This window comes from Octopus sinensis, linkage group LG9 (genome assembly GCF_006345805.1).
Source record: "Octopus sinensis linkage group LG9, ASM634580v1, whole genome shotgun sequence".
Classification (NCBI taxonomy): domain Eukaryota; kingdom Metazoa; phylum Mollusca; class Cephalopoda; order Octopoda; family Octopodidae; genus Octopus; species Octopus sinensis.
In genome coordinates this window covers 6131548-6158136 of record NC_043005.1, presented here as the reverse complement: position 1 = coordinate 6158136, position 26589 = coordinate 6131548, and the positions used below count along the sequence as shown (strand labels likewise).

Genomic DNA, 26589 nt, shown 5'->3' with positions numbered 1-26589 from the left:
CCAGTGTACCAATTCCATAAAGTGGCTTTTCACCTCCTCTTTCTCTACCTTTGTTGGTTACTGCAATCCTTTTCTCCTTCTCATTCATGGCATAACATGCTTTAAACTCCTTGCTTTCAAGTCTTTCCCTGCTGGTCTGTGTGTGACCAAATATTCTAGGGGACACCACAAACTTCTTTGTTGTCTTAGAGTCTATCCACTTTCTTCCATTCCTTATCTCTTGAAGGGAGGAACATTTAGCACAGTCGTCACTACCCTCCGCATCTGACCACACTTGTACTGCCCCTCCATCGATGTGGCTGGTATTTCTAATGGACCTTCATTTTGGTACAAAGCCAATGAAGGTCAAATCTCTGAAATCCTGAAGCAGAGAAGCATCGTCAGCATAAATTCGTTAACTATACCAAGGTTAACAAGATTACTTGATGATGTCTACATAAAAACTAATGTCTTTAACTATTAAATCTGGCTCAGTGTCTCTAACAGATGGGTTTATTCACTAATATTTATGACCCAAATGAAACCCACCCCACTCACACACGCTTCTCGTTCCTATGTTTTCTGTATTTACAGTTTGTTTAACATAAACAACCATTCTTAATAACTCTCTCTTTACTCTCCTTGTTTTTGGCAGATCTTTTAGTTGGCTCCTATGCAGCGGATAAAACAGCCTTTTTCAGGTCAGTCAAACTTTTGCAGCTTTTATTTACTTATTTTCTATTTATTTATCTTATTCTCATTTTTTATTTGTTTCTGTTTTGTTCTGTTTTGTCTTTTTCATTTATTCTTCATCTTTCACGTAATTCTTTGATAAAATTAAAACACTTCAAAGATTTATTTCTCTTTAGGCCTTGACCCTAAATCATCATCATCATCATCATCATCATCATCATAATTATCATTATTATTATCATAAAAGAAATCTTTATTGACCTCACTTCCACCTAAAATTTGCTTGCCTTGTGCGAAAATTTGAAACAAAGGAGGCAAGCTGGCAAAATCATAAGTGCGTCAAACAAATTGCTAAGTGGCATTTCTTCTGGTTTATTACATTCTGAGCTCAAATCAAGCCATGGTCAACTTTGGCTTTGTCTGTTCGGGGAAGGGGGGGGGGGCAATGAAATAAAGAAACACATTCTGAGGTCAAATGTCATCTATTAGTCCCCTCCCCTCAAAATTACCAATCTCCTACCAAAATTAATTAATTAATTAAAATTTCTTGATTTGGTATTTTTGTGATTGCTTTTCTTATTAAGTTTCTGTGCAGCAAACGATGGAACTGGAGGAATGCGGGAACATCATGGATGATGTCATGAACAATAATGGAAATATTCAAATAAACCAGCAGAGTGATTGGCAGATCAAACAATCAGCTATGCAATCAATTAGTAAATTACTTAATTAGCTGACTAATTGCAGCAAGCTAGAAGAATCATTACTGCACTAGACAAAATGCTCAGAGGCATTTTTCAAACTCTTTATGTTTGAGTTCAAATGCTGCAGTAGTCAACTTTACCTTTAATCCTTTTGGGGTTGATAAAATAAAGTACCGGTTAAACCCTAGGGTTGATGTAATTGACTTCTCCTCCTCTTAGAATTGCTGGCCTTGTGCCAAAATTAGAACAAATTAGTTGGATAATAATAATAATAATAATAATAATAATAATAATAATAATAATAATAATGATGATGATAATAAATATAACCAGTGCATGTACTTTTATTGGCAAAATGACCTATCCAAAATATTTTTGTTATTACTTTTTTTTATGAATTAACACAACCATTTTTGTTTTATGTTTGCTATACTGTAGCTTCACATTTCAGTAAATATTGAACACATAAATAGAGAAAACAGTTTTTTTTTCTTGTATATTCCCGGCCAAAATTGAGCAGACTAGGGCAGGCAGTTTTTTTTATACTGTCCATGTGTCTGTGTCTTCTGTACCACCATCAAATATTATGTTAACAGTGACACTGTTCACTTCTGATGTGTCCCCTATTTGTCTTGTCGTTTGTTGTTGGTTCTTTTTATTAAATTTCGTAGATTTGTTGTTGAAAAGGTCAAATAAGTGAAAAGAATGATGTCAGGATTCAAGTGCAAAATACAAGATTTTATTTATTTATTTTTCATCCATTTGTTTTTGTTGTTGCTTTTATCCAAAGTTCTCTCACAAACTAGAGTAACTAAATACTTTGAGATATCATCATCATCATCAGGATTATTGTAGTCATCAATGTATCCACCACCACCACCACCAACTACCTGTGCAACCTCCACCACCACCACCATTAATATCATCATCTTCATCCCCATCATCACTGCCATTACAGCCACCACCATCCCCACCACCACCACCATCATTATTTTAAAGTCCTTTTCAAATTATTCTTCATATGTATATGGATAAGAGCCATCTGCAGTTTCTCATGTCATCACTTCCCCAATTCCCATCTCATCTGTGGGGGTCCCAATTCCTCATATCTGACCTCATCACTTTTTACTATGTCTTCCTCAACCTTTTTTCTACCTTCTACCTTCTCCAGTCAACACAAAACCCTCTTCTTTTCTACCACCCAGCCAGCATCATCCATTCGCATCATATGTTCATACCAATGCTAGCTGTCTCATCATCTTTCCTCCATTTATCATCTGATGCCATTAATGTCCAAACCATTTCTATTTTGACTTTCTTGCGTCTAAGACTAATCCCACCAGCCCTCCATTCAACTCATTCCTCCTGAAATTCCACAGATTTTCCATATTTGTTGCCTGTATTGAGCATGAGACATACAAGGCAATGTTGACTACAGACAAAATACAGTTGTTGTGAAAGAATATAATAATAATGAAATTATTGTATACAGTGCTCAGGTGCACCACAACTTGTCAGAAAGTGCATATAAAGTACATGCAGTAATGCACAAATGTTTGGAAAGCGAACAATGTATGAGTCAGATACATGCTTGTGTGTGTATGGAGGGGAGAAAATCAGGTGTAGTGTTGGCGAATCTCAGAAAGCATGGAAGTTTTGAAGGATGCAGTGCTCTGACAACTAACAACTGATGCCGGCAGTTTGTTCCATGCTTCAGCAACTCTCAGCGTGAAAAAATGTTTCCTAAAGTCATGGGAGCTGTGCTGTTTTCTGACTTTGTAAATATGTCCACGGGTGTTAGACGGGTGGAGTTTGAAAAGGTGCTCAGAGTCATTGTTTGTAAGATGGTTAATAATTTTATGGGTGTCTGCCAAGTCAGCTGCCAGACGTCGGAGTTTCAATGTATCCATGCCCAGGGAAGTAAGGTGTTCAGGATATGGCAAATGCCTGATGGAGGGTATTCTTTTGAACCCTTAATATTTTGGTTTGTTGTGTTCCAACTAATTAGCCATTAAGTATAGACCAGAACCAAAGGGAGCAAACGAAGAAGCCTTTATGCAGTCATTCGACATAACAGAAATAGGGACAAAACTCACTCAATTACTTACACCTTGCTATCATCATACAACCAAATCTTTCTGAATCACACCCTGCTGTCATAACAAACAAGTCTCTCTCAAAATCACCAACCATCTTAATATCAGTGACATCTCATCCAATCATGTCCTGTAAGCTTAACAACCAAATCTGCCTCAGTTAAACCCTGCGTCTTCACATCTCACCCAAACAACAACCAACCATCTTGAGAAAGGAAGCAACACAGTGAACAACATAAAATCTGTATCAGACTGCCACAAGCAAAAAATATATTCATGATCTGAATGCATTTGATCCTAGTTCTACTCAATCAAGGTTGACCTAGGGTTAAACAACAACAGAACAATTTAATGTCTGATTGATGGAAACCTTTGTACAAAACTTATTTTACCACCTCATGAAAAATTAATTCTATTTTTCCGCTTGCTTCAACTCTAATCTTACCAACAAAGATTGTCCTCAATTCTCGCAAATTTTACTGAATTTATTGTAAACACATCCACAGCTGACAACATTCATCCTTCTTTCTTCAATAAAGGGATTTTGCTTCATGTCCATGTAACTCTGTCTATCTTCACATCCATCTCCATGTGTGTGTGTGTGTGTGTGTGCAGAGGTGGAGGGTGATTATCATAATAGCCTGTTTTATTTACAATTCTCTCAAGCTTCATCCTAAACCCTTCTGGAATAAACGGAATTGTTTCCATCAATCTATTTCACTACTACTGCAGTAGATAACTGTTTCGCTTCTCAACCCTTCCCCTCCACATTGCCTTCCTATGTTCTGCTTATATTTAACCGTTTCCCTTGGGAATTCATTGCCTCTGCATGTGTCTCTCTTTTTATCTCTCCCCCTCTCTCTCTTTCTCTCTCTTTCTCTCTCTCTCTACTCTTTCCTTGATTCTCCCTACTACACAGACTACAACACAAAATAAAACAACCAGACAGATGGATGTAACAAATATAAAACCAATTGAAAGCACCCCCACCACCCCCATCATCTCAGCCGCCCCTCCCGCTCCTTTACAATACCCTAACAAATTAATGCGACCTTTTAGGTTTTATTTCCTCATCTACTTAAGGAAGATTTTTTGAAACACCATAAACCCAAAAGGTTCAGAATTTCTCAATGAAATTAATCCCTGGATCCCCTCCCCTCACAATAACAACCACAGCAATAATAGTAATTGTAGTGATGATGATGATGATGATGACGACACCGACAGTAGTAGCCATAGTGATGAGGATGATAACAACAGTACTTGTAGCAGTAATGTTTTCTCTTTTCCTTCTACTTAGGGTTCACAAAAACATTAGGGGACAATGCAGGATAGAACAATGAGGGAATTAGCTATTCTTTCAAATGTTGGCACAAAGCCTGCAATTTTTAGGAAGTGTGTGATTAGTCATTTACATCAACACCTGTACTTCGTTAGTTAAGGGGCCACAATGCATTTTGCCTGTTACATTAAGGATTCTACCAGTTCACCACCTTACAATGTGGGAAGTAAGAATGGTTTCAAATTTTAGCAGAAAGTCATAAATTTTGAGGGAGGGAGGCAAGTTGATTACATCAACCCTAGCGTTCAACTGATACCTTATTTTATTGACCCCAAAAAAGGATGAAAGACACAACCATCCTTTTGAACTTGGTGAATACAATAATAATAATCCTTTCTACTATAGGCACAAGGCCCAACGTTTTGGCAGGAGGAGTCAGTCAAGTACATCAATTCCAGCAGTTCTGGGGAGGGAGTTAGGTCGATTATATTAACCCCAGTACTCAACTGGTACTTATTTTATTGACCCCAAAAGGATGAAAAGCAAAGTCAACCTCAACAGAATTTGAACTCAGAATGGACAAACTGCTGCTAAGCATTTTGCCCAGCATACTAACGATTCTGCCAGCTTGCCCTATTAATAATAATATCAATAATTAATTCTTTTATTGGCCACAAGGGCTAACATAAATCAAAACATTAAAGGACAATACAAGACGATATACAAATAATAATAGGCAATGATAATAATAATAATAATAATAATAATAGGCAATGATAATAATAATAATAATAATAATAGTCCTTTCTACTGAAGGCACAAAGCCTGAAATTTTGATGGAGGGGACCAGTTGAATCACTGGTACTTAATTCATTGGTCTCAAAAAGGTAAAAAGCAAAGTCAACTTTGGTGGAATTTGAGCTTGGAATGTAAAGACCGATAAAATGCTGCTAAGCCTTTTGCCTGGCATGGCAACGATTCTGCCAGCTCACCACCTGAATAATAATGATAATTATAATTATAATAATAATAATATAATAATGATAATTATAATAATAATAATATAATGATGATGATGATAATAATAATAATAATCCTTTCTATTATAGGCACAAGGCCTGAAATTTTGTGGGAGGGGACTAGTTGGTTACATCGACCCCCAGTACTCAACTGGTACTTATTTTATCAACCCCAAAAGGATGAAAGGCAAAGTTGACTTCAGTGGAATTTGAACTCAGAATGTAGCGGCGGGCGAAGTACCAGTAAGCATTTGGTCCTGCGTGCTAACAATTCTGCAACATGCCACCTGAAATAATGATAATGATAATAATCATGGCAAAGTCAAGATTTATAAGATGGGCTAAAAATAACTGTGTCGGAGGACATAAATAGTCTTTTGTTTTTTGCTTTCTTTTTTCCTTTTTATAAGAGGTGTAGTGGTCTACATAGCTAAATAGTTGAATGATCTCCCTTGCAAGAAAGATCATAGAGTAACTTCCCTATAAAGCATCTGTGTCATGAGTCATGATCCTTAATTATTCAAGAAGCTTAGTGTTTCTCTTGGAAGTTTCTAGAATGCCTAGCATTCCCCATTAATAAAAGCAGCTTGCTAACCCTGCTCTTCGCTTCTTAGTCGATTAGACTCAGAGCCATTCACGTCATTGCTATGTCCATCTATTTCTTTGTGTTACATGACTGAAAACCACCACTTGGCTGTTATTTCTACATTTCCTATCTCTGCAGTTTCTTGCATAGATTACTTCATTCAACTAGGTTCTACATTTTGGTTCTATGTATCATCATCGACCAGTAAATAAAATATATTTCTATGTAGTAAATACATAAGTCTTGAATTTATTCTCATCTCTTTATGAACTCTTGTAATAACATACACGCAGCCACATCCACACCTTGTACTGACTATATATATATTCCCATGACAGAGGCATTAACTTTACAAGTCAACAGAAATTGGTACAGACCAAAACTGAAACTATATCACTTGTATATCTTGAATCATTTGGAGCTTTCTGTGGTGTCCCATGGCTCTCACTCCCTGAGATTAGTTCTCACTAGTATTTCACATTAATTGTCTCAGACTCTTTACCATATGGTTTCTCTTACTTAGATACCATTTAGAGCTGTGTGTATTCCAGCTGCATTTCCAGATGTTATATTTCTACACACAAGTATGTATATATATATATATATATATATATATATTATATATATATATACCATGATAGATTGTTAGCCACTACACACATTTTTTTCTCTCCTTGTTTCTCTCCTTGTTTTTTCTGTGTCCTATCTGTAGAAGAGCGTAGGCTCGAAACATAAAATACTTTTTTCTATTCCTGAGTCTTATACTAATACATCTGTTTGTTTTGTACACTACCTGTCTTCATCTTTTGTTTTTTTCGTAAACTCTCCCCCTACATATATATATATATATATATATATATATATATATATATATATAGGTGCATGCATGGTAAAAGCACAAACATGAATGCATGGTGAAGAAGCTTGCTTTCCAGCCATGTGTTCATCGCTTCAGTCTTACTCCCCTCCTTGGCTAACCAAAGCCTTGTATGTTGATCTGCTAGATGGAAACTGAAAGAAGCCCCCTATATATATATCACCCCTTAACATTAATATTACTCATGCATTAGTGATGGGGCCCATCAGCTATTAATGCTACTCTAAGGTGATGAGTTGGCAGAGTTGTTACCATGCCTGACAAAATACTGAGTGGTATTTTGTCCATTTTTATGTTCTGAGTTCAAATTCTGCCAAGGTCAACTTTGCCTTTCATCCTTTTGAGGTCAATAAAATAAGCATCAGTTGAACAGTGGGGTCAGAGTAATCAACTTATCTCCTCCTCTAAAATTGCTGGCCTTGTGTCAAACTTTGAAGTCAATATTAATGTTCTGTTGTGTGTGGGGAGAGTCATTTTCTTTTTGTGCCTTATTATGTAACAAACTCACCGGTAAAATTTCCACTTTTTTCTTATTTTTATTTTCCTAAAATTTTCGTTGCGTCTTGCAACCTTTTCAAGACTATTGACTCAGACTATTGAAAAGTTTGCAAGACGCAACGAAAATTTTAGGAAAAAAAATATAAGGAATAAGTGGAAATTTTACAGACACAACAGAATATGCTTCAACACATGAACCCATATAAAGAATCTTGCAAACCAAATCTAAAAATGAAATATTAATGTTATTCTAAGGCAGAAAGCTGGCCACATCGTTAGCACATTGGGCAAAATGCTTAGTGGTATTTTGTCCCTCATTAAGTTCTGAGTTCAAATTCTGCCAAAGTCGACTTTGCCTATCTTCCTTTCAGGGTTGCTAAAATGGGTACCAGCTGAGCAGTGGAGCCATTGTAATCAACTTATCCCCTCACCCAAAATTGCTGGCCTTGTGCCAAACTTTCAGACCAATACTAATGTTACTCTTTTTTTTTTTTTTAGAGCACGTCCTGTAGTTTCTGTCCAAACTGAATTAAACCTGGATCCTCAGTTGATAAATCTGGAACAGAAAACCTGTCGATTATTGAATGGAAACCCCAGGACCTGGTATGTAGTTAATTCTTCAATACATTATAATTAAAGTCCTTCTGTAGATGGAAGGACAGAGTGAGTGATGACTGTTACATTTTGGATGGATAATAATTTTCTCTATTAATTTACATTATCCCAATAATCTTTATTATAATCCTTTCAAGCATTGAGCCATACAGAGGCAAAGAGCTAAGTTCCTTTCGAGAATTGGGCTTCACTAAGGGAAATTGGCTGAGTCCCTTTTGAGTGTTAGGCCTCACAGAGGCAAAGAGCTAAGTTCCTTTCGAGTGTTGGACCTCTGAGAGGCAATGACTGAGATGTTTGGCATTATGTTGAGCTTGAGAAGAAGACCCATCAAGTTGAGCAAAACCGTAGTCATGACAGATACCGATGTCACACAAATGGCACCCATGCTGGTGGCACATAAAAGCACCCATTACATTCTCGGAGCGGTTGGCGTTAGGAAGGGCATCTATTTGTAGAAAACCATGTCAAATTAGACAGGAGTCTGGTGCAACCTTCCAGTTTTACCAACCCTGGTCAAACCATTCCAACTCATGCCAGCATGGACAACAGACATTAAATGATGATGATGATGATGATCAGTGGTCTCTGGGATAACACTTGAAGGCTTCAAACATTTTGTGACAGATAAGAATCAAATCTTGTATGTGTACGATATAATGTATATAAAGACATGGGTGTATGAAATTGTATGAAGGTGTGTGTGTGTGTGGTTTAGTGGTTAATGTGTCATAGATTCGATTCTTGGACTTGGCAGTGCATTGTGTTCTTAAGCAAGGCACTTCATTTCATGTTGCTTCACTCCACTCAGATGAAAAGGATTAGCAGCCAAGTACTGGAACAGGATGCATCCTTGATGATTTACGGGGTCAAAGGTCAGAGAGGGAAGCAGGTGTCTGAGTTACTTCGTGACTATATAGGGACCTAAAACCATCAGTGATAGTATGCTATGAGCTACCGAGGGATTGTTTCATTCACAAACAGTAGCAAAGGTTTTATTGGAAAGTGGAACATTGTCCAATTGAAGTTGGATGTAGAGGACTCCTTGGAAGTGATATGAACCGATGGCTGTTGTCCCTAGGCCTAACTCAACATAAAGACCACCATGAGTAATATCGAAGCCACAGTGGAGGAGACAAGTGACTGGATTTGGTTAAAACAAGATTAGGAGCAATGGCAAGACGTTTACTGGGTGAAGCTTAGTAACCAGCCGATCTAGCAAGTAGGGCCTTGTCTCAGGGTCCAGTATACAATAATTCCACCAAGAAGAAGGTTTCAAAATGGTGCACATTCTAGCCTGATGACCTCAAAAGTCTGCTAGTGTCCAGTATGTGAGTTGTTTGCAAATGACATAAAGATATCTTTTAGAAACCTTGCATGAAATGGACATTTTATGCAAAGAGTTTTTATTCTCCAGTCTGTAACAATTTCTAATATAATTCTTTCCTCTTTCATTTCTAGCATGCAAATACATACAGAATTGCGTTACGGTGGAATAAATTTACCACCTAAGCTGCGTAAGTTTTAATTTTTGTTCTAATAAAATTTTTAAATTGCTAATTTAATGATTTGGTTGAATCCAGAAAGGGTTTATCTCTAAATTGGTGGTTCTCAGCCCCTTTTTGCCTGTGGCCCCTTTTGATTCCTATTTTACTCTACTGGACCCCCATGTTAAGAGAAATCCTGTTATATTTTATTATTATTAAATTAGGAATTGGATAAAAAATTGTTGAAATACTTTGTGTATTATACAAATATAATGATCCTTTGCTCTGGAACTTTAACAATGAACTCTTATATGGAACCCCAAGGGGGATATGGACCTTGGTTGGGAACCACTGATCTAAATGATTAATGCATGTAGTAAATAAGATAATTATGATGTGTTTTAATTATTACTCATTGATTTCCTATAATTCATTAACAAATAGCTGTAATTGTAGTTGTGTTCAATGTTGAAATGTTCTTGGGCCAATTTGAATTACAGAACCAAGAGTTTCTGGTCATTAAACCTAATGGACTGTATTTCCCAGCATACAAAAAGGCCACAGATCAGTTTATTATTCTCCAAGATTAATCTGGAGGATCAGAAATTCCATGTGAAACACGGCAGGATTTAGAAAGGTTGTGACAATGTTTGAGTGTTCACATTAAATGTTTACATTATGTACTACATCAACCTGTATGCCATAAAATATGGTAGGCAAGATCTTTCACCATTTCCTCACCCCAGTGGAGTTTGGTACCTGTTTTCCCTGGTCTGTGAGAACTTGTAGTAGTTTCCATCATGATGGCTACTTGTGCCATGCTGTTTCTCTTCCTGGATAGAAATTACAGTCTATTGCACATGTAGCTCATGGGATATTTTCATACTCAGTAGTATGAACTAAGAATACACTATTTTGGGAAGTATCCAGTATCCTAAGATAGACAAGTCCATACCAAAAATGGAAGGAATAAATGCAAGACATGACCTCTGCAAGCCAATATGCAGGCAGCGTGTCAAGGAGAGCAGTAACTATGAAGAGAAAGATGCCCATACAGAAGAAGAGGAATTCTTTAGTCTTGCTGTTGACGACCATATTAGGATGCAATAAGACCCATCTCACAAAAGCAAGCAAAAATAAACCTAAAATAATGATAATTTCAACAAGGAATATAACTCTGCTTACTCCAGTTTACCTGGCTGACAAAAACCCTGTTTACTTCTATGTAAAGAAGAAAGATGGATTTTCTCAGAATGATAAAAGAAAAGAAGAACTGAGGTATTATAGCCATATATAAAAAGATCCAATGGCGTTCCAAAGACCGTTCTTCAAGAAACGACGAAGGAGTGGGAACTGAGGGAAAGATGGAGGAACAACATCAAGAAAATCTTTATCGGAAGCATAAGCTCTGGCACACAACTGCATTAGATTGGGACTGATGTACAGTGTTCCATGACAACAGCCCCTATGACCCCATTGATAGTTGAGGGACCAAGATGAAGAAACATAGTTTGTAGTGGGTTGTTAGATAAATTCATTCATTTGTTTTTCCACTGGTTTATGCCTGAAAAAAAGATAATTTCTTCAAATTTCAAAATTAATAAACAACAGTTGTAGCAGAAGAATAGAGCTACAATAAAAAAGAAACAACTATAAAACACTACAATAAAAATAGTTTTTGTGTTAATTCAAATAACATTGGATAAAATTAAAATAAATGGGAAAAAATGACAAAAACAAATGAATATGACAAGCCAAGAGTTAAAAGAGTTGACAGCTGGAAAAATAATTACTTTAAAAAAAATACCCTTCATTTAATTCCTGTAACGATGAGAAAAATTATGTAAAATACGAATAAACTAACAAAAAAGAGAACAACAAAAACTGCCTTTTTATTTATATATTTATATTTATTTATGTATATTTATATTTATATTTATTTTCCTTACTTGTTTGATTCTTTTTTCAAAGGTTTGGAAGTAAAATGGACCTTAGATGCCTTGAATAACAAAACTCACAGAGTTTATTACTTGGAAGCTGGCAATGAGATCTCAAAGACTCAAACATTCCTTTTAGTAAAAGGTGAAGCCAAATCTGTCCGACACCAGGCTTATCTCAAGGTATTCTATTTGCTTAAGATCTGGCATGGCTGGGTTCGCTCTATTCCTTAAACTGACCGTGAATGTCTTTTTTATTTATGGACAACCAATTGATTATACATCATCATCATCATCATCATTTAACGTCCATTTTCCATGCTGGCATGGGTTGGATGGTTTGACTGAGGTCTGGAGAGACAACAGCTGCACCAAGTGGAGGTGCAATGGCCCAGTGATTAGGGCAGCAGGCTCGCGGTCGGAGGATTGCGGTTTCAATTCCCAAACCGGGCGTTGTATGTGTTTATTGAATGAAAACACCTAAAGCTCCACGAGGCTCTGGCAGGGGGTGGTGGCGACCCCTGTTGTACTCTTTCGCCCCAACTTTCTCTCACTCTTTCTTCCTGTTTCCTGTCCCCGACTTCTTCCAACGCAACCGCTGAGCCTGGATGCGCATTCATCAATCCGTTGATGCTCTCAGTGTCGGGGGTTGACTTGCTTTCTCTTCTGCGGGTGTATGTGTATGTCTCACTCCCTCTCTCTCTCCCCATATATATGTGTGTGTGTGTATTGTTGCTATTATGTTAAACTGTTGTATGTCCAAACTTGGTCAAATGCATTTTTTTTTTCAATATATATTTTTGCTTGCAATTGTCAGTTCTTTTGGTCAAACTATTGTATCTTCAGCTGCTTCAGATGCAAAAAAGATATCAAAAATTGTCAAAGTCTAGGACAACAGTTTGTTATGGAATGGTGAAACTATTTTTTGTTTTCTGAAAAAGCGACATTTTGGACTTACAACACTTTTGCATAATAGCACCAATATATATATGTGTGTGTGTGTGTATCGTTGGCGATTTTTCTCCCTCCATCTTCCCTTCCTTGGATCTTTCCTTTTTTCTATGTTTCTGACGAAGAGCTCCGCTCAACGCGTTAAATCCTCCTTCTTTCTTTCCTTTCCTGATCATCCAATAATACTATACTTGTTCCATGTCCTCGCGTTGTTGTGTTTTTTTTTTTGTGTTTTCATGTTTGGATTAACTTTATATATATATATATATACATGTATATATATATATATATATATATATATATATATATATACACATGTGTATATATATATATATATATACATGTGTATATATATATATATATATATATATATATATATATATGTGCGTGTGTGTGTGTGTATTAAATAGTTGATACGGATGACAGAGTGTACCTGTAAGCTTTATTTAGCATGACAATCATTTTCACTTACATCTGCACGGTTCCCTAGAGCAAATGTAAGACCAGTCATTTGACTGTGACCATGCTGGAGCACCGTCCTTAGGTCGAGCAAATCGACTCCAGGACTTATTCTTTGTAAACCTAGTACTTATTCTATCAGTCTCTTTTGCTGAACTGCTAAGTTACGGGGACGTAAACACACCAACATCGATTGTCTGGCGATGGTGCGGGGGGGGACAAACACAGACACACAAACATATACACACACACACACACAACGGCCTTCTTTCAGTTTCCATCTACCAAATCCACTCACAAGGCTTTGGTCAGCCCGAGGCTATAGTAGAAGACATTTGCCCAAGGTACCATGCAGTGGGACTGAACCCGGAACCGTGTGGTTGGTAAACAAGCTACTTACCACACAGCCACTCCTGTGCCTAAATAAAACTTACAGTACTTTGTCTTCCCTATCAATTATTTAATATATACTAAACATGCACCGAGGAATTCCTTGTGTGGATCCTGTGACTAAAGTGCAGTACCGTGGGTGATGCTTGGTAGCCACATGTGGTGAACTTGCTCTCAAGGCACACCAGGAACATACCCAAAACAAAATTTAGATATTACAATTTAAAGTCTTCTATCTAAATTTTTATTTTAAACATAACCTATATATACACACACACATATATATATATATATATATATATACGGGTGTGTATGATTGTGTATAGAAGAATATATTAATAAAAGGAATTCCAACCTTGTCTGATTTTCACGTTTTATTTACAATCTTATAATGATATAAGATAATATAATATAATAAAATAAAATAGTAGAATGTTAAATGTTCATTCTGATTAAACTAGTACTTTCATGCATTAAATTCTGCAATCTTCAGGTTCATGTAGTAGTGGTGACAGTCATGCTTCACAAATTTTGACTGTAGCAAGATGATTATATATATATATATTTAGTAATAAAAAACCACTTGTGTATTAATACTTGGGTATTCTACTAGCAGTATATTGGATAGATATTATCCCTTAGTGGGTTGGATTCACAACCTCTAACTTTCTTGGAGTTATATATATGTGTGTGTGTGTGTGTGTGTGTGTGAATATGTGCCTTAATTTGATTTCTTGAATAAATAGCTTTGAATTCAGTATGAGTTGCAATAATATAGACAAATTCATTGAGCACTTTAGTAAAGTTTTGCAGTGAAGCATTTACTTGTATTTGTAAAATGTTTATCAATATGTATGTGTGAATGCACACGTTCATATATATATATATATATATATAAAACAGGTTTCTTTATTTTTGTTTATCTTTTAAGGAAAATATACGAGACAAATTGACTCCTGTTGGTGTGAGCTTGGAATATAGGATTGTTCAGGCTACAAAACGAAAAAAGCGAGAACTTACCCCAATCTTGAATAAATACACATCAGAGACGAAAATCTCAACGGTAAGGCCAGCTTCCATAAATCTAATCATTTTTTTCACACTAGTTTTACTATTATTATTATCATTATTATCATTATGCCAAAGACGATTCTACGGAGGTCAACTTCACCTTTCCGCCTTTTGGGGTTGCTAAAACAAGCACCAGTTGAGCTCTGGGGGCCAGTGTAATTGCCTTGCTCCTCTCCACAAAATTTCAGAACTTGTGCTTAAAGTAGAAACAATAATTATAGCAATGATGTAATTGTGTTTTCCACCCCTAACAGAACTTTAAAGGCTGCCATTGTCTGGTTGAAGAGTGGATCTGATCCAGCAGACCTGGGATTATACTGCATGCACACATACATACAGAAGCATTTTAAACCCTATCCAAAAGAAAACCCCTTCACCTGGTTGGTAACTATGGAATCACTAGCAGGATTAAACCATTAGGGTTTAATGAACCAACACAAACATCTACAAAAAAATAGCAGAAGAAATATAGAATACAAACACAATTCTGCACCCCAAAAGCCAATGCTATGCACACCATAGAGACGCAATGGCACACTGGATCTGGCACCAAAAGCTTGCAAGAATCTCTTCAAGACATGAGATGATGATAGTAATCATCATCACCATCATCATTTAGCATCCATTTTCCATGTTGGCATGGGTTAGATGGTTTGACTGGGTTCCAGTCTGAATTTGGTTTGGTTTCTATGGCTGGATGCCCTTCCAAATGCCAACCAGTCCAAGAGTGTAGTGGGTGCCTGTTTATGTGCCACCAGCACAGATGCCTTTTAATAATAATAATAATCATAACAATGATGTTAACGATTACAATTTGATTACAATTTGATGTTTTGTTCTTTCACAGATCCAAATTCAGAAAGATTGTGGCCCAGATAATATTTGTATACCTGATCTTGTTTTATATGTTCCCAGGTAGGATTTTTACCATTTTGATACCATATTTCTGTTGGCATACACTGCTTCTTTTTGTTTTTTCAATTAATTTTAAAATTAATGAAGATTTTGGTAAAATAACATTTCTCATTATTAAGTTTGTGTTTGGAACCAGAATTCCATCATGAAATTTTGATGGAAGATTTTAATTTTGATCTCTTTAACTCACATTCTACTCTTACTGGATTTAAAAGAGTGACTGCATAGATTAGAATGCGGTTTGTATTTTTTTCTAGCCCCCATACTTACTGAGAAAATCGATTAAAACTTTTCTAATGGAATTCCCCTGTTTGTTCCGCCATTAAAACAATCAGTTGCTCACACAGCCGGCATATACCATTTCGCTAGCAACAAGGGGAGTACAGGATGACAGTTAGCCAAAACTTTCGCTATGCTGTCTCTCTTTCACCTCTTTGTGGGGTTAGTAACCTTAATCTTTAGTTACAGTTTCTCATTCAAACTACATAATAGGCAGAGTTGTCGGATTAAGACAGTAGGGTATTTTGAGGGAGATTTGGCTGCTATTTCTACCAGGTCTAGCTACCATGTACAGGTCTGAACTTAATTTTCATTCACATATGCCTAACCGAAAACGATCACAGCCACATCATCCAAACAGACTGGGTGAAACTGGGCTTAGCTGCTAGTAAGAAATAAAAACGAATGAAAGGAGTAATTGTCTTTTCTTGACAGCTGTTTCAGGTGAACTATATACATATATAATAAAGGCCCAAAATGCTATAGAAGTATGGAATAATGAGAGTTACTATGGCTCTCTGCAAAGTCATGTTACCATTATCATCATTATTGTCATCATCTTCATGCCATGATAACTTTTATATTTTTATATTTATATTTTACAGAACATCATCACAGCAAATTATTGGTAATCGCAAAAATTTGGAAATGCAGATTAAAGTTGAAAATCAGAAAGAGGATGCATTCGAAACCCAGTTGTTTGTAACTCTGCCACCAGGTGTCACTTATGTGAAAATACAAGATGTGAAAGCTGTGAGTCCTTTTTAAGCTTTAGTCACTTTAGTCAAAGTTTAAAGAGCAAACTCACTACCTAATGCATTCTATAATCCCATATCTAATTTAAGGTGGCGAGCTGGCTGAAATGTTAGCACTCCGGACAAAATGTTTAGTAGAATTTCGTCTGTCTGCACATTCTGAGTTCAAATGCTGCTGAGGTCAAATTTGCCTTTCATCTTTTGAGAGTCAATAAAATAAGTACCAGTCATGTACTGGGTTCGATGGAATAATTACCTCCCTCTGCTCAAATACGCTGGCTTTGTGCCTCAGTCAGAAAGCATTATCATTATTGTGCAACTTGTGCCAAATAAAAAGCTCCCATGCTGGTGCCACATGAAAAGCATCCAGTAAAGGGGTTGGCATTAGGAAGTGGATCCAGCCATAGAAATCATGCCCAGACAGACAATTGGTGCCTGGTGCAGCCTTTCTGGCTAGCCAAGATCTTGTCAAACTGTCCAACCCATGCCAGCATGAAAAATGGATGTTATATGAGGATGATGCAGTTTTACTGTTCTCATTATTTGAGGAAAATGTTTTCTATTTCATTCCAGAAAATCTCAGTTGGTTGCAAAGCCATCGTTAGTGGGGATGTGAATGTTGTTGTATGTGATTTGGGCAACCCTTTGAAGAAGAAGCAAAAGGTAAGTCAGTTCAATTCCTTTTGGTTCCAGATTTCGCTTGATGCCATGCACCACTTTTGTGGCAGTTAAGTTTGAAAATAATAAAGAATTTAGTAAAATAATTTCATGATGGACTTCTTTCAGTTTCTCTCTACCAAATCCACTCTCAAAGTTTGGGTCAGCCCTGAGATATGGTCGAAGACACTTACCCAAGGTGTTCCCTCAGTAGGACTAAACCTGAAACCCTACGTGGTTTGAAGCAAACCTTTTTAACCACACAGTCATGCTTGCAACTATCTCTGAATCCTAATTCCTCTTTTCTTGATTCAAGCCTCTTACAATAACTTGGCTGCAAAATAACTCCATGACATTGCCAGTATCATTAGTTCCTGTAGATCAGGGGTTCTTAACCAGGGTCTCCATGACCCCTGGGACTCCATGCAAGCAAAATAGTAAATTGAGGATCCACAGCAGTATTTTAAGGTCCATGAAAAAGTTTTGCTTCAGTTGTATTTATTGAAAAAAAGAAACAAAAAATAAACAATATACTCGGTTTCTTTCTCAGATGTTTTACATAATTTAGCATGATTCTGACGCCCCCCCCCCTCCATTCAGAATTTTGAAAGAAGTTTCTTTGAAATTACTTCTTAATGGCTTAATTACATCAAATGGCTGAATAGGGTCCACCAGAGTAAGACAGTAATCAAAGAGGGCCAAAGGTAAAAGAAAAATGGTTGAGAACTGCTGCTGAAGATGGTTCTCAGTTGAAACAAAGATTTACCATTTTCATAGAACAAAAGAGAAACAAAAAAGATTAATAATTAAACAAGTTAATCAACCGATTGCTTCTAATGAAATTATGATGTTTACAAGCTTTATTCTTTTTTTCTTTTTTTTTCTCCAGGTTTCCTTAACAATGAAATTCTCACCAAAACATGTCAATGGATCAAACAAATTCCTTGATTTCCAAATCCAAGTTAACTGGTAATAACTGTGTAGTTAATTATTCATTTACTTTAATTATCCTAAAAGCCAATCTGTTCAAGGCTACCACTAGAATAGCTTGGCTGGTTATGGTCCTCGAGAGCTTGAATACTGACCTAATGGTCCCTTCCAGGGTCTCTCTCTCTCCTTTACTTCTCTCATCACATTTGCCTGCTGCTCCCTTACCCTCTGACTCCTTTTCTCTCACTACCCTCTCTCTCTCTCTCTCTCTCTCTCTCTCTCTCTCTCTCTCTCTCTCTTTCCAACAGCTTCTTTGCTGCCTCCTCATCACTCCTCATCTTTCTCCCTCTGACCTACCTTCCACTTACTTTAAGTCATATACTTAATCTAGTGATTTCTTTTGCCCAACTGCTAAGTCAAAACCAGTTCTCAAGTGGTGTGAGTCATAGGCAAACACAAAGATGTGCACACACACACACACACACACACATACATACACCAATTTTAGGTGACAGCATGGCAGATTTGTTAGTGCATCAGATAAAATACCTTGTGGTATTTATCCCAACTTACTGCAAATCCCACAGGAGTCAACTTTATTTTTCATTGTTTTAGGGCCAATAAGAAATACCAATCTAAGGCAGTGAATTGGTGGTAGAGATCCTTCTTGGGTCCTATAGGTTCACAGGGGTCAGTTTCCAAGGCTCATACATTCTCTCCTGGACAGAAAACTGATCTGTTGCAGATCAGTTTTATTTATTTTTTTTATTTTTGCCAGCTGAGAAGACTGGAATGACATGAAATGGAGTGTCTTGCTCAAGAACACAACACATTACCCAGTCTAGGAATCAAAAACTCAATCTTAGGTTCATGAATCCAACACCTTAACAGCTAAGGCATGCACCTTAGAATTGGTGGTACTGAAAGACTATCAGACCAGGGTACCTTGTGGTATTTGTTCCACCTCTTTCCATTCAGTGTACAAATCTGGTACCTTTAGTTTGAGCACTCTGTTGTAAGTGTTTGGGTCAAGTCTCTGGTTTGAAAATATCCTCCTCCTTCCATCACTCCCTCCTGTTACTCTCAGAGACCCCTACAAAATGCCATGGGCTCTGCTCTCCCACATGATTCACCATCATCTTTTAATGTCCTATCTTCCGTGTTTACACGAGTTGGATAGTTTGATGGGGTCCAACATGTCAAAAGACTACGTCGTGTGCTGATATCTGTTTTGGATTGGTTTCTACAGCTTTACAGGAAGCAGGACTGGGTGACTTTCTTTTTACATGGTACTCGTACTAGTGATATTAACTTGCAAATTGCATGACTAGGGGCTTAAAGTGGACCTTATAGCTGAACAGGAACAGAAGAGAAAGGGTGCAATACTTCTAGGAGCAGGGTGGTGGTGGTGAGGGAGGATAAAGTAAGGTGAGAGGAACACATACTTATGAGATGGTGATGGTGGTTGAACGATAGAAAGGAAAATACACACATTCACCCACACACATTCACATACACGCATACATTCCCCCCCCCCCACACACACACACACATTTGCACACACTCATATTCACACACAAGTTCTGGACAGAGTTGAAGCTGAATGACCCTTCAACATGTCTGCCTCTCCTCTTAGTTTCGGCTGTAGGGGTTTATTTTGTTGGGATTTCTCTTTTTACCAATTTCATTTTTGCTTTCTCTATTAATTTCTATGAATTTCTCTTCCACAGTTCCAACAAAGAAGAAAAGCAAGATATTCACAATAATTTCCATAATGTCAGCATTCCAGTTAAGGCTGCAGCAGATATCATCATTCTTGGGTAAGTAACAACATCATGGTTCCATATTTTCAATATTATTTTCTATGTTATTAGCATGGTGAGCTGGTACAACTGTTAGCTCATTAGAAAATCTACCTTAATTCGTTACCTGATTTTGAATAATTGTTCTTCTAATCACACCCAATTCATGAAACTTATCTGTTAAGATATCTCATCGCCTTTAACAGGGCATAACCATTTTTTTTATATATATTTGGTTAAAGAATTATAAACATTAAAGACTTTTGGCTAAGGATTTTATATAATAATAAATTTCTCTTTCCTATTTCAGTAAATCCACTCCGGATCAGGTAATTTACAATTCCAGTCAAGGAGATGAGATTCGAGAGAGTTACATGTACAACAAGACAATAGCAAAACATGGTCCGTCTGTGGAGCATCTCTATGAGGTGGGCACCAGTCTTTCAGTTCTTATGTATTATTTCTGTTTGAAGAATTGGTTTTCAGTTGTAATATGTTATAGGGATCACTCAAAGATTCCATCTTTCTGGCATTATCTATATGTGCATGTACACACACACACACACACACACATTTTGTTGTTTTTCCCTGTTCTGACTTGGATTTGTCTTTATATATATATATATATATATATCAACTATTCTGCCTTTCAATGCAATGTATGCCAACAAGGTCTGCAAATCTAAGAGAGGCCTCAAAAGACATTTTAAGATCCACAAAGATCAGAACTTAACTGCAGCTCTTAGTTATCCAGATGAGATATGCAGTCTATGTGCTGTCTTTTCAAAACATTGTCTGGTTTAAAAAGGCCACATCAGATGCAATGATGGGTCTCAGGTGTCGGTACAGGAGGTGGTCAGACTCTGCATAAGGAGTAGACAACCACCATATATATATATGTATGTCTCTCTGTCTCTCAGAACCAAAGATGGTTCTGCAATTTTCTGCTGAACAACCTCTGCTGCACAGATGATATATTTCAAATGATCAAATGTTTGTGTTGCATATTACAGTTCACTTCTTCCATCAAATTGACGTGACTTGTACAAGCACACAGTGTGCCACACATCAAATGCCACAGTAATTAAAGAGTTATGTGAAATAAAGTGTTTTGTTCAAGAACACAGAGCACAGCCCTGGGTCCAGGAATTAAGCTTTCAATCTTCAATGTGACACTGGAATTCCTTTCGCTTCCTTTATTGAAAAATTCCCTTATTTCATATTTATCTTTGCCGTCTCTGAGTTATCTCCCCTGCCTCTATTTTCCATCTTGAAATATTTTCCCCTTGTTATAAATTCCACTGTGATTGACTTTGCCTTTCATCCTTTCATCCTTCAATAAAATAAGTACCAGTCAAGTACTGGGGTCGATGTAATCAACGAATTCCTCACCCAAAAAATCTTCAGGCCTTCTGCCTATAATACAAGGGATTGTTCTTTCTTTCCTTTATGTTTTTTTAAAGTTTGCTAATTTTCTGTAACTTCATCTATTTTTATTTCACTCACCTTTATCCATGACTAAAAATCTCAAGATTTTTCTGATGACTAAGGATCAAATATGAAATACATACATTCAAGGCATCTTCTTTATTCTTTGATTTAAAATTCAAACGTTATTTACATTATTTACATTTGTCCTTATCTTGTTTGTTGTTAACACAACATTTTGGTTGATCTACCCTCCAGCCTTCATCAGGTGTCTTGGGCAAATTTCAAACCTAAGTTCTCATTCCTAAGGTATTTTTCGATGTTGTTGTCATTATTATTATTATTATTATTATTATTATTATTATTATTATTATTCAGGACACTGCCAAGAATCGAACTCGGAATCTTGGAGTTAGTAGCCCACGCTCTTAACCACTACACGATATGCCCACAGGTATATGGCGTAGTGGTTACCTCCCTTACAATAACTGGCCACCAGGGCACACCATATGTTTGATTGACATACACCTTTCATACATGCCTATGGTCCCCTATTCTTTTATTGTAGTGGTTAAGAGCACATGCTACTAACCCCAAGATTCCGAGTTCGATTCCAAGCAGTGACCTGAATAATAATAATAATAATAATAATAATAATAATAATAATAACAACAACAACACCAAAATACCTTAAAAATGAGAACCCAGGTTCGAAATTTCCCCAAGACACCAGATGAAGGCTGGAGGGTATATTAGGGTTGTGTTAACAACAAACAAGATGAGGACAAATATCCATCGAATGTAAATAATGTAAATAATTCCTCATCTCTTAAATATAGAACTGTATTAAAATTCAAAATTCTAATCCTGCCAAGATTTTTTTTATATAAAAATGATTACCTCCCTTACAATAACTGGCCACCAGGGCTCACCACATGTTTCATTGACAGCTTTACATATTCATACATATACCTTTCATTCATGCCTATGGTTCCCTATTCTTTTATTATACATATTTACTCCAATTCATTTCTGCTTCCTTTGTCTTCTTTTCCCTTGATGTTTTCTCCCACAGCCTCCTCTCTGTTGCAAGATCTTCCCAGGTGTTAGCATTGATATTAACTGTTTTTAAATGTCTTTGAAATAGGTCTTTGAAATATGTTTGTAGCTTGCCCTGGAGAGGCTTTCCTTGCTCCAGCTCATCGTACAACACCGGGTTTGACATGCGAATGTCCTCTACACAGACAAGACTACATAGATATATAAACACAATTGAGTTTATTTGGAAGTGAGAAAACCTTCTGTTGTGGAAATAGTCAAGAAGGAAAATTCTGCTCCTTGACAATATGTGAAAGCACATGACACCGTTAGATCCTAGGCCTGAGGCCCTTCTGCATTATGCCTGCTTCTTGCAATCAAATGGCATCATTCACAGACCAGTGTGCGTTTTAACATGTCTTGGAACACAATTTTCTCCTAGGACTGTTTCTATGCAGAAAGTCTTTTCATATTAGAGAATATATTCTACTCAACGTTGCTTCATGTGGCTTTATTTATACATGTGTCCATATACACATGCATATACACACCAAAGCCACTCACATGGTTTTGGTTGGCCCAGTGCTGAAACAGAAGACACTTGCCCAAGGGGCCATGCAGTGGGACTAAACTCAAAACCACATGGTTAAGAAAGAAACTTAACCACACACCCATGTCTTTTTATATCATATTTATATATGTGTGTGTGTACAAGGATTATGTGTATGTATGTATGTGTGTGTGTGTGTGTATATATATATATATATATATAATATGATTTTGGGGTAGGTTTCTACAAATGTATATATATATGTATGTATTTGTTTTTCAGATGAGAAACAAAGGAGATAGTGATGTCTCCAAGAGCATATTAACAATTCAATGGCCAAGCTATGACGTGAAGGGAAACCCTTTGCTTGAACTCGTTGGAATCCCTACTGTCATTTCTGGAGAAGGGTCCTGTGAAGTGGAAACTACCCCACGCATCACGCAGGTAACAACTGCCACCTGGTATTTCTTCATTAGTTCTTCATAAAATCGGTAGTCTTTCTAAGGGTTTCAGGTGCATCCCTCCCACAACATCTTTCGGGATACAAAGCACCAGTGCTGAATTAACCATTGAGCAAAACAAGCACACACTTAGGGCATCAAAGGAAAGGGGACACCATAGTAAATGATTTACAGCACAAGAAAAAAAAGTCACTTTAAATTGCTAAATTTATATTTGGGATACTTTTTCTCTATTAAGTATGGAAGCAGATATGTTAATTTTGAGATTAATTTTGAGGATCTGATCAAAGACTTTGCAATTAAAAAAAAGGTAGGAGAATAATTTTCAAATATAATTAAAGTGGAAAGATACAAAAATAAACTTTATTTTCTCTCTTATTGTTTTGTTTCATTTTGAAGAATAAAAATTTATTTTATGGTTTATTGTGGTTTGTATTTTGAATCACATGTATATGGGGTCACCAAGATCCTTTAAGTGCTTAAGGCCTCTATGGGTCTTAATCCAGCCCTGCAAAGTACTAAAGCACTACAATAATGGAGCTTTGAAATTCAACAATTTTAAATATCTTATTTGAGTTTTTTGTAAAATTTTGAGGTTATTAATCACCTTTTTAGAGATGAAATATTTAAAGAAAAGTTTTGCTGTTTATTGGGAGAGTCATTATGGTAATATTAATAAGACATGGACCAATTCCACTCCTTTATTATTTGTCAATTAGCTAAATATCTATCCAACCAACTAATTGATTTTTTTTTAATTAGTTGGTTATACAGTCAATCCTTTTTCTTTTTTTTTTACATCAAAATTCTTTCATCACCATTTGCAACCTTCTCAGTGACTTCCCTTCCATTTTGCTTCATCTTAGATCTACACTGTACTTTGACTAGTTTGACTGCTAATCATCATTGGGTGTTTTATTCCTGATATAACCCTTTAGCAGTTAAACTGGCTGTATCAGAGGCCTAAATATTCTATCTGTTTTGTGTTCAAACTGGCCAGATCCAGCTTCTCACACCTAACCTACAATGTCATTCTAAAAATAAACAATGACATCATTGAAATCTTGAAGCTGTGAGATAATCCATGATTAATCCAAAACAACCCAAATAAATAAGTAATACATTTGGCACAGTAATCTGAATGCTTTGAGGTTGAACTTGATTTGACCTTTAATAGTGGTGTCACCTACTTGGGGGTCAGTAATAAGACCCTTGATGATGACCTCAGATCAGATTGATGGAAGTGTAATACTGAACAGAAAACTTCATCTCCAAAACTGAGGCTAATTGTCTGGAAAATTATAGTTTTAGGATGAGTTTCTAATCAAGAATTAAAACGAAAATATGGGAAAACTGGATTCTTTTGTCTTTCGGTTTTGCTTGTATGATTTAATTTCAATGTTTTCTTTTGCAGAAAAAATTCCAGCTGTCCAATACCAGAAAGAGAAGAGAGACAGAGGAAAAATTCCTATACACATTGGTATGTGCATGTTTGTGGGTGTTTGTCCAAAGAGTAGAGTGTTGTAATTTTTTTGAAGCATTGTAATAATATGCGTAAATGAAATATTTGAGAAAAAAAATGAAAATTCTTTGAGCAGTGAATGTGAGGAATTAAAACAAAATATCCAAGATAATGTCAATGAATGAAGACAAAGAGGGAACGATATTGTTTTATAATGGTCCTATACTATTTCGGGAAAAATTCATCTTTTCAAATAGAAGAAAGAAAAGATACAGTTCTGAGACCATTATAGTGTTTTGTGGAACATTATAGGTTCATAAAACAACCGATGTTAGGTAATAGAATATCTTTTCCCTTTATTTCCATTACTCATATCACTTGATATATTTTGTCTAACTCTTCACCACCCAACATTGCTCAAGGAAATATTTAAGCATTTATCTCGCATAAAAATATATATGAATATTCATTGTACATCCATTTTTCCATGCTAGCATGGGTTAGGGGCATTGCTACATACAAATATGCTGAATGCATTGGTTATCCACCCACCCCACACCTTATCCCCCATTTCCTGACCTTATCCAATCTCTACAGTTGTCACCTACTCCCCCCTAACCCCCCTCCTCCACTCAACACTTGTTCTTCATTCATTACATCCACCTCGTCACCCTTTCCCATCTCTCACTCCTCTACACATTCTCATAAACCCCACCCACTCACATTCCCCCTTCTTCTCTCCCTGCTTCCATTTATCTCATCCTTTAAGCATTCACCCACAAATATCTTCGCTTCTTTTTTCCTTTTTACCTCTTTCCAACTCCCCACCCCAAATCACTCTCACTCTTTCTTCTGATCTGTGAATGGCCCTTTATATCCTCTGCAACAATAAACCCTTTCTGCTCCGGCTCCCTCTTTCATACTTTAAATTCTCGTCTCCCCAGCATAAAGCTACCTTCCTCAGGTTGCATGGTGGTCTCACAAGTGCTGATGATTTCAAAACTCCATCCAGTACCCACTGATGTTGTGAAATTATAGAAACACAACTCAAATTAAATTTTTATTCCACCATCTCACTTCATCATCATCTTCATCATTTAGTATTCTGTATTCCATGCTAGCAGGGGTTAGATGGTTTGAGAGGATCCAACAGGTTTAGGGACTGCATCCTGTTCCAAAGTTTCTATTGCTGGATGCTCTTCCTAATGCCGCCAACAACTTTACAGAGTGTATTGAGTGCTTTCATCTTTTCAGGGTTGATAAAATAAAGTAGACAGCCTTGTGTCTGAATTAGAAACCATTATTATATCTCACAATTAAACAGTTGCATAACAATTTAATAATTAAATAAATGTCATTTAAATATTTCTTCTTTGAATTTGTTGTGCAAGAATTTTATTACAACACTTTGTTGAAATTGCTATTGTTATACTTTGGGACAGTCATAAAGTCAACAACCACCTACACTGGTTGTACTTCACTTCAGTTCTTAACTAGTTTATGGTAGATTAATACAACTAAAACTGAAGTAAAATACAACCAGTATGTATAAGCTTATTGACAGTATGACCCTCCCAGAGTTATTTATATAGATTTTTTTTTTGTCTTTTAAATGGTACCTTTCTTTTCTTTTTCAGAACTGTACTGGAAAATGGTGCAGTAACATTACTT

At 36.5% G+C, this 26589-nt stretch overlaps 1 protein-coding gene across 1 annotated transcript in view; it reads left to right on the top strand.

Annotated features, from left to right (window-relative positions):
- LOC115215786 (integrin alpha-8) overlaps positions 1-26589 on the top strand; it is a 298509-nt gene that overhangs the window by 267011 nt on the left and 4909 nt on the right. Inside the window, exons 16-29 of the mRNA XM_029785085.2 lie at positions 635-680; positions 8233-8337; positions 9808-9863; positions 11805-11953; positions 14502-14633; positions 15489-15556; positions 16441-16588; positions 17164-17253; positions 18137-18216; positions 19908-19997; positions 20290-20407; positions 23278-23439; positions 24871-24936; positions 26556-26589. The exon at positions 26556-26589 is cut by the window's right edge and continues 80 nt beyond it. Of these exons, the coding sequence (XP_029640945.1) occupies positions 635-680; positions 8233-8337; positions 9808-9863; positions 11805-11953; positions 14502-14633; positions 15489-15556; positions 16441-16588; positions 17164-17253; positions 18137-18216; positions 19908-19997; positions 20290-20407; positions 23278-23439; positions 24871-24936; positions 26556-26589 (1344 nt within the window). The remainder of the gene's footprint in view (positions 1-634; positions 681-8232; positions 8338-9807; positions 9864-11804; positions 11954-14501; positions 14634-15488; positions 15557-16440; positions 16589-17163; positions 17254-18136; positions 18217-19907; positions 19998-20289; positions 20408-23277; positions 23440-24870; positions 24937-26555) is intronic.